Consider the following 9,913-nt stretch of genomic DNA (forward strand, 5'->3'; position numbering starts at 1 on the left):
TACCAACAAAATTTAATTAATTAGGATCATTTTTATGTTAATAGTTTTAAAACTCAGGATATACAAACAGTTGTAAATGTTTAATGAACTTATAAACTTATCATATGAAATTTTGTGAGTGATAAACATGCAATATGTAATAAACAAATAATATTAATAGCTCTGAAGTTTCGTAAAGAACGCACACAGCTACTTGAATTCACGTGTATAGTCATGGATAATAATGAAGAATAGAAGTCCAACTAATAATAGATGAACTGATGTTTGTGTCTATAGTTTGAAACTTAGTAAAGAATGGAGTTTCAACTACAGTTTATAATCTAAGTGTTTGTATTTTTAGTGCTAAAACTGTTAATTATTGTTAAATGGTTGAACCTGAATATTTGGCACTTACACATGTACTCCAAGAACTTAATCAGATTTAAATTTACAGAGCTTTTATGGTCAATTATAATGTGAATTTTCAAATTGTAGTACAAATCACATTTGCATTGTGCAGCTTAACATTAATGCATTGGTGAGCATTATGTCAGAAACAGTGGTTTTTGTTTTGTGAAGGTACTCCAGCAATTGCCTACAAAGCATGAAGAAATTATACATTGTCCTTTATCTGATGTTCAGAAAGACCACTATGACAGACTTGTGGCAAGGCTTTCTAAAGAAGTAAGTACATGAATTGTGTATGTGTATTTATTAGTGATGAATGTTTTGATAAATCCCCATACTCGTATCAAGTGCTAAAGTTTGTAACCAAAAAAATAAGATTGTTCAAATATTTTGAGTGATATTTTAAATATATAATTGCTTTTAAAGAAATAAAGAACTGTATCAGTTATTCAAGTGTTACTGAGGATAATACTACTTTGTAGTACCAACTGGAAAAATTAATGCATTTACCACAGACATGTGCATTCAAAAAGATACCAGAAAGTATAGGAGTCATGTTAGGTTACTTCACTTATTTTCACTTCATTTAGATCAGTAATTTTCATTTAACTTGCATGTGAAACTAATTTAGTGCTATTATATCACATTCATTATGATATTTCTAGACATTTTTTGAAGTAATTTTCTATTGATTAATTTCATTAGTTAGTTATTTTATCATATTAATTTAGCTATTATTACATTGTTTGCACTGATTACTTTCATTGGTTAAATGTCATATTACTTTACATTCATGTATTCGTGTCCAATAAATTATCGAATTTAATTTTTGTATGCAAGTGATTGCTTGTAAGTATTTGCTCACTGTAATTTGATGGTATCAAGCTTATTTCTAGAATCATTGCTAGTTTTATGTTACATTACATTGATTTATTTTTAGATTATTTTTATTCATTCTTGGTAACATTCATAGTTCTAATTTTGTAATAAATATTTTCAGTAAACTATTCATTGTACACCCTTTATGATATTTTCTGTTATTGGTTGTTTTTGTTTTTTACTTTGAGATTTATAAAAAAAACTACTAAGTTATTGAAGTTATTTATTTCAGCATTTATTATCACTACAAAATTTTCTCTTTGTTTAGATTACGTATAAAATTCTGATGTATTAATAGTTTTCTTTCTCTACGATATGTTAAGACTCCTTACTAATGAAAACTCGTAACTTTTGTTGTTTTTGACTCTTAGGTACAGGAAGGAAGGGACGGAAATAGGGACAACGTAACCAAGTCCAACGCTGGGATGATGATGCAGCTACGAAAGGCTGCAAATCATCCTTTGCTCTTTCGAAACCACTATAATAATGAATTAATAAGGAAGATGGCAAGAAAAATAATGAAGGTAAAAGAACTAACATCAAATTACAGCTTTTAATGTTCTTACATAACCAAATCTCAGATGACCTCTTACCAGTAAACAAGACTTATCAACAAACTTCAGTCTGTGGTGAAAGTCATAACATATTAGGAAAAATAACTTGCCTCAAAACAAAACTTAAACCATAATGTAATTTCAATTTATTAACAGAAGCAAGTTGTATTTAAATATAAGTTAAGCTGTGGTATAACAGTAATTTCATGACAGTAGTGAGTTGTCTGTAAATATATATCAAGCTGTGACATCATGTTAGTGTTAACAAAAATGAATTATCCATAGACAAAAACAAACTGAATTATAACCATAATCTCTAAACCTTGTATGTGGCCACCAAAATGTTTCTGTTAAAAGTGGCCATATTTTGGAACTTCTAGAAATAACACTACTTGAGGTAGTTTTGTAATCATTATAATTCATGTAATGCATTCCATAGAATAAAATTTATTTATGTTGTTATTATGTAACTTTGTTTGCTTACAGAAAACTGATTTATTTTGTTATATTAGTAGGATAAGCATGTGGTGTATGTGTAAATATAATTATAATAAACGAACAAATCAAGTCAATGTCTAAGACGTCTACTACATCTTTCTAAACTTGAAGTCTCATGAAAATTATATACCTTTTTATTTTTGTTGGTACTAGGATAGGAAGTGAATGAGAATTGGAACACTTATCTAATGTTTGTTATTTATTATGACAGATGAACCTGTCTGATACTGTGGAAAGGCTCAATATATGTTTAATTTATCTGGTGCAGTTCTACAGAGAATTGATAATAAATGTGTACATTAACCTGTTCAGTGCCGTAGACGAGATAACTCGTCCAATCCGATAGGTAACACAGTGCCACGGATGAGTTAATTCGTTCTCATTAATACCTAACTTCAGTGCTAGATGTCAGCACCATACATGCATTTGACCTACTTACAAATTGTTTCACTTTCAATCCAAAATGGAATCGTGAAAAAAGTTACAAAATTTAAGAAGCATTAGAGTTGTATTGTAGCAGCTGAAATACTTGGCAGTCAACAGGTTAAAGAACTGTTTAGTAGAAAAGCTGTTAGAATGCTGGTGTGTTTTAAAGAGCACAGAGTTTGAACTCATTAATATCTGATTGGCTCAACTTTAAATTAGGGAGCTAAGCAACTCTGCAGTTTGTAAATGACATATAAAGGCTTCACACTCACTTGAGTATTTGTATTTGTACATATACTGTTAGGTATACAACTAAGAGAGATTTTTGTGTTTACGTTTTTTCCAAAAGAAACAATACTAATTGGTAGCTGAAATTGGTGATTTACATTTGGTTCCAGGAGCCGACGCATAGGGAGGCTAATGAAGATCGTGTTGTAGAAGATATGCAAGTCATGTCAGACTTTGAACTTCATACACTTTGTAAGCTATATAAGGTAAGCCATTTACAGATGTGGTCTGTACATTTAAAAGTTATGAGCTGTGCATGCTTCACTTCTGTATTGTCATTCATTTTATGTTATTGCGAACATTATTAAAACATACCCTTGGATCACACTAGTGCAGCTTTGTAGTTTCATTGCTTGTTGAAATGCTGTTTACATATATTAAACAAGTTTGTTCTGTTAATTTGAGGGCTGCTCCAATATGCTCTGAATAATTTCAATAACAAACAAAATTTTAAATGTTTAAATATAAATGTGTTACCATGCACGACATCTTTCAGGTTGAACTCTGTTTTGAAATGTGAATATCTTATTGGTCCACAAAGTTTCCAGTTTTTTATTATGTGTAACTGTAGTAGGTAAACAGAAGTTATTTAAAAATAGTGGAATGCAATTCTGTGAGAATCACCAGATATACAACGTGAATGTGAATCTTTGCTTGGTTGGCACGGTGACATTTTGTACATGTTCAGCAGCCAGTCAAGTACAAGTTTTCTTACTGGCAAGTTAAAATAATGAACTCATTAAATATTTGGTTTTGGTTACACACCAAATGTGTTTAGATCTGTTCAGAAATGAATGGCCTGTTTTATAGTTTTCATTTGCTTAAGTGTTTTTGAAATACCACAGTTGTTACTGTGTTGAAGATGTTTGATACAGGATATTTTTTTTTATACAATAGAAAAAATGTAAGTTATTTAATGGTGGTAGAGTTCAGTTGCTGTTAAAATCAGAAAATTAGGTGTGTTTTTTATAATAATACTTTGGTCATGAAATATCCTGAATTTTTTTTTTTTTTTTTCCATTGGCCTGTGTAAAATATTGTTGAGAGCTGAAGTTGTGAAAATAATAATCCTATTATCTAGCTCCAAAGTGAAATGCAACAGCAACTTGTTTTGTCACCTCATGTTCTTAATTATTACACTGAAAGTGCTGTTAGAAAACCCCATGATCTACTTTAGTTCATCATCTCTCCTAGTATAAACAATTTACTGTGCTTAGTTGATGTCATCTATCAACTATTGATTTGGGTCTTTCAGATGCTGTCTTCATTTAAGCTAAATCCTGATATAATATGTGATTCTGGGAAATTAAAATTATTGGATTCCCTTCTTCCTGAACTGCAAGAAAAGGTAAATATGAAAAAAGAAACAATGGAATTATTTTCTTTGCCATCACAATAATAATGGCTGTATGAGTTTAGACATCACTTTTCTCTTAAAATGAATGAGTTTGGTTCATGGTTGAATGTAACTCCTGACTACATTTTGTTATAAAACAATTAAAATATTAAGTTGCTGATTAATGTAAAGAAACACTTGAAACTAAATTTGTTAATTCTTTAAAGGTTTTGTTTGGAAATCTTTACCATCAGAAGTTGAAATGCATCTCTGAATCTATGGTTTGTTTCTCTTCATTTTCAAACCAGAATCTAGCAAGGAAAATTTTAAAAAAAGTTTCATGATTTTCAGTAAAGACTAAATATTCATCAGTAAAGATTCTGTTCCAGATATCTTTTTATTTGAAGTTAGCAAACTGTTAGTTTCTTCTGTGTGTTTTCAGGGTAGCAGAGTGCTGATATTTAGTCAGTTTACAATGATATTAGATATTCTACAAGAATACTTAAAGATAAGAAATTACAGATATCTACGGTTGGATGGCTCGAGTCCTGTTCTAGAAAGGTAAAAACATTGTACTTAACATGTGCTTTTTTATTGTCTAAATTACTAATGTCAAAAATTGAAGTGTAATAGAAATATTAAATATTTGATTGTACAAAATTGTTTTAATGTACTTGATAAAATAAGTTTTGTCTTGAAACGATATTCGCACAGTGACAGTTAATCCTATGTTAGTAACATTTTTGACTGCTAGACAGTATATTATCAAACCTGTGTTACACACCTTGATTATACTTTGTATTCTGTTAAAGTCTTCAGTCCAAATATAATTTTCATGTAGCTTCCATGCTCATTTATTTGTAGTTGGAATACTAGAGTTTTATTAGCATTAAAAGTTAAAGTATAAATAATTTCAGATACTCTCTAGCTAATTTGTTGTAACATGTAGAAACTGATGTATTAAGAAAAAAATGTAATTTGAATTTCTGTAGTATTAAAATGTGTCGTTTGGTGTTGTTGTTTGTAATGCAAATTTAATATGCATACATATGTGAATTTTATAAAACAAAACCTATTAACTTATTCATTTACTAGATATATTAAACAGCAGTTGTCCATAACATTTTACTGATTCAAGAAATTTGTAATTTTTCTTTTTTATAGACAACAATTAATAGATCAGTTTAACGATGATCCAGATATTTTTATATTCCTGTTATCAACTCGTGCTGGTGGTTTAGGTATAAATTTAACAGCTGCCAACACAGTTATTATTCATGACATTGACTTTAATCCCTACAATGATAAACAAGCTGAAGACAGGTGCCACCGAGTTGGCCAGGAAAAGTAAGTTAGAAATCCTGCCTATCATGAAGAAAGGCTTAATTTTAAAACCTGTGGCTCGAGATGAATTGATAAAATAATTTCTTTTAAAGGTTTTATTTCATTAGAACAGTAATACAAGGTCAGGAGTAAATATTCTTTCAAATGTGTTGAAAGGGCAGAATAATATTTTTAAGAATAGGAAAGAACCTTTGGCCAGGGAAAAGGGGCAAATAAAGGGGAGAGGGGGAAAAAGAACAGTGAAAACAAGGGGGTAGGGGTGTTGAATATTGTGTTCTGTTGCTTTAGCTGCAGTTTTATGGTGGTGTTGTCAACAAGTTAGTTGTAGTGAAAAATTTAGGGGTGCATTTTAAAATCTGATTTAAAATACAGGAAAACCTGGGGTGTTTGGAAGATTGTAAAATATTTTAAGGTATGTGTTTATCAGGTCTGAAAAGTACTGTTTTTTGAAGTACTTGTAACTTAGGTCCATTTGCAAGTCATCTATAAGTCTGTAGACTTTAGAACACTAAATTGCAGGGTTTAATTCCTTGTGGTGGACAGAGTGGAGCCAGTTCATTGTGTTAAAGTCACTGAATGTAAGTTGAAAAGTCATGGGGTGTGTTCTTAATTTGTTAGAAGAGATTAATAAAAATATATTTTAAAGAATTTAATTGATACAACTAAATTTTTTTAAATTAATTTCTCCATTGTATCTTTTGAAGATAAAGGAAGTTTGGATAATTTTTGAAAAACAGTTTCCTTTGAAGTGTTGTTATGACATGTTAACTGAATGCAAGTTGTTAAATGTATTGAGAACAGGTTGGATTCCAATCAGTAAAAACTTCATCAACCTGCTCTAAGTTTTTTTCCCCTTCTCCATTCAACTCTGCCACTATTTTGTTTTACATCTTTAATATTATGTTTGGTCACAAGTTCCTTGCTAGTACAGTGGTAAATCTGCAGATTTACAACGCTAAAATCAGGGGCTCTATTGCTCTCGGTGGACTTGGCAAATAGCCTGAGGTGGCTTTGCTATAAGAAAACACACAATCACCAACCCCTGTATTCTAAACGCTACTTTGAAACATTTTAATTTCAAGATAATACCAACTATTGTTCATACCTGGTAATTCATGTAAGCAAGTGTGACATGCAGGATGAGAAGGAATATCCACAAATCATTAACTTGTGTAAACGTTGTTTTTGTAAATAGTTCTGCATAAGTGATGTTAAAGTTTGTCAGTACAGTTACAGTGTATTATAGAAACTTGTGTGATCTTCAGCCATGGGATTTTAATCACTTTGTTTTTCATTTTAAAAAAAATTGTGTGAGAAAGGACAGTGAAGTACTGTTTCTGATGAGTTATGTTCAATTCATTTGTCTGGATTTTATATACAGTTTGAATAATATAGAAATGAAAGCTAAACCAAACTTCTTACCTGGTAATAGAATACATTAAAATAATTCTCATTAACTACAAAAAGCCTTCTGTTTGATTAGTAAACATCACTGTGAATGTGTTTTTAAAGTATCTATTGAAACACATTAAAGATGTTTTCAGAGATAAACCACATCTATGTAATGTATAAGAAGTAATGTGTATCAGGTGTATAAATGTTTTAAACCAAGTTGTTAAGATTTATTGTAAAAGATGCTATAGGCAAATAAGATATATAATTTGTTGTATTTTTTAAGAGAGGTACGTGTCATCAGAATGATTAGTAAAGACACTATTGAAGAAGGAATACTTAGCTGTGCACATGAAAAACTGAAATTGGAAAAAGATATTACAGCAACAAATGATGGTGAGTTTCTAGTATAGGAAAATTGTGGTTCAATATGAAGTTGTCTTCTAATGGAGGAAAATCAGTCTAAGAACCATGTATTAATGTCAGTATATTAATGTTTGATTTTTGATTATTTCAAAAGCTTCCTGTACTTTGAATAAAGAATGTTGCAGTGCTTATGTAAACCATTTTAATAATTTAAGCATAGAACTCGGAATTCATTATAGTCTCTAATACAACAAACGAGTCTAAAAAAAAACAATTTAATCACCATTTGTCATGGCACTAACTGCATAGGCTTAGTGTAATATTCCCCTTTACTGTTTGAATATATAGAGACACGCTGTCTTAATCCTTTGTATCTAATTTTAAAAGTTACAAACAAAACATTGGGAGTACAGTTGTATAACTGTAGTTGAATTACCTGTTATTAGTCTGTTATATGGTGACACAAATGGTAAATAAAAAATTTAATCTTTCACAAGAACTGTAGTTTTTATTACTTGGTATATAACACTAAACATTTTATTATTCACAGTTTGTAATTAAAAAAATATTGAAGTATAAATTAACTTGTTTATATTTTTAATATATACTCTCCTATTTCAGTTTACGGCAATGTAACGTTACTTTTATGATTTTGGGTCAGTATTATACATAAATTACTGCTTAATGGGGAAGCTTGAGGGCCATCTGTCACCAGCTATGGAGTAGGACTAGCATTAACATTTCAGTCAAGCTTTGTTTGTGGTTACTATGCTATTAATTCTAACTGGCTTAAAATATCTCGCACATTCAAAGTAACATTAATATAATGTTCTCTTGATCTCTATAGAATGCATCAGAGGTGAATTTTAATGATACTTGTAAGATGGTAAATACAATATGGATGGCATGACTGTATTAAGATTTTGGTTTGAGTTTTATATTAATTATACAAACAATTACAAAATTATATGAAATTCATCTCTAGTGTGAAATAATTTCAGCCTGTTTTTCTCAGTTTTGACTGACACTTTTTAGTGTATTCTAAGAAGAGCATGTTGTTTAATGGTTTCTTTTAAATGTTTTTCAGCTGCTAAGCAGGAAGATACACATAACTTGGAAAGTCTATTGAAGAATGCTTTAGGATTATAAGTGGAATAAGGAACATCTCTTCTGCCACAATTATTCTGTTTTAGTTTAGAATCTGTGTGTGTGGGACCAACTGGCTCATTGTCTTCATTTTGTTTCACAAATATTATGATACTGTAAGAAAATAGACCCAATTACTTTGTAAATTATTTCAAGGTTGTACACATTTGTCTTCAGTTCAGTGTAACCTTTATCTTCTAGAATTGCCAGAAACAAAATAATAAAACTTTCTTAGATCTGTAATAATTAAGGATTAAATTAACAATATATTTTACAAAAGTTTGTTTTGTCTTGCAAACACTTTGTTAAAGAGTATTGCAACAAACCATTTATCCGAAGCAGCTGAAAGAAATCTTCATATTTTCATAGTTGGTAAAAACAACTATAAGCAGTCATTCTGAAATAACTACAATGGTTATAATACTGAGTGAGTTATGAAAAAAATGCCTTTTTTCTTTATTCATCATTAAAGTCCAAAATGTTTTTCTAACTTGTTGTTTCAAATCTGTATTATAGTTCTAGCTCTTCTATTGTAGCATAGTTTGAAACCATCATGGTATGGAACATACCCTTCCATCTATAGGATTTATAAAACTTTCTAGTACAATCCAGACGGCTTAGTGTACATTAATAATTATACCTCAGATGGAAGCTTGTATGTTGTAACCTTAGTTACTATTAATTTTATTGATGTAAATATTATCTGTAATTCACTCATAGGAAAGGTATTCATTTCTCTTATTCCCCTTTGTCTACAGAGTGAATACTGTATTTTATACATCATGGAAATAGTATCAAATGATTGATTTATGAGGACAAAGTTGGCAGTGGAATGAATTATGTTATTGCTACCAAAAAATGTTTTCCAAACCAAATATTGTGTTACTTAGAAAGTGTAAAGAACACTATTTTAATGGAATAACATCTTGTCATATGCTCTACTGCACTAGAGAAACTTTGATTTCATTATTTAATTATGGATGTGCATCTTGAGATAAGATTTGGCTTAAGAGTAATTAAAAGTGTATATTTATTTAAACTACTATCTCTTCTATTTTAACAACAACAACTCTTTAGATTATTAACTCTAAATCTGTTGAAATGTTTCTTATTTTTGTTATTTCCACTTCATAAACACACCAATTTAGAGGTGTTTTATGTCTTCAGTTTATTGCATTCAAAAACCAATAATCTTTCATTTCTTAAGACATTCAAACTTCTTCCCAAACATGGTTTAGTTCTAGCTAGAAAGTTCTTTCTGAGAAACTTGTTTCTGTCCACAGACAAAAAAAAAAGG

General features: G+C 29.9%; 1 protein-coding gene across 6 annotated transcripts in view; it reads left to right on the forward strand.

Moving 5' to 3' along the window:
- The window catches only part of LOC143250744 (SWI/SNF-related matrix-associated actin-dependent regulator of chromatin subfamily A containing DEAD/H box 1 homolog), a 44,939-nt gene extending 36,044 nt beyond the window's left edge, over positions 1–8,895 (forward strand). For all 6 annotated transcript variants that reach the window (XM_076501697.1, XM_076501698.1, XM_076501696.1 and 3 more), the window contains 8 exons: positions 559–663; positions 1,638–1,790; positions 3,143–3,238; positions 4,288–4,380; positions 4,811–4,929; positions 5,533–5,715; positions 7,391–7,500; positions 8,558–8,895. In XM_076501697.1, the coding sequence (XP_076357812.1) occupies positions 559–663; positions 1,638–1,790; positions 3,143–3,238; positions 4,288–4,380; positions 4,811–4,929; positions 5,533–5,715; positions 7,391–7,500; positions 8,558–8,619 (921 nt within the window). In that variant the 3' untranslated portion in view covers positions 8,620–8,895. The remainder of the gene's footprint in view (positions 1–558; positions 664–1,637; positions 1,791–3,142; positions 3,239–4,287; positions 4,381–4,810; positions 4,930–5,532; positions 5,716–7,390; positions 7,501–8,557) is intronic.
- The last annotated feature ends 1,018 nt before the right edge of the window (positions 8,896–9,913 follow it).

The sequence above is a fragment of the Tachypleus tridentatus genome, chromosome 5, assembly GCF_004210375.1.
Source record: "Tachypleus tridentatus isolate NWPU-2018 chromosome 5, ASM421037v1, whole genome shotgun sequence".
In the NCBI taxonomy this organism is placed as follows: Eukaryota; Metazoa; Arthropoda; class Merostomata; order Xiphosura; family Limulidae; genus Tachypleus; species Tachypleus tridentatus.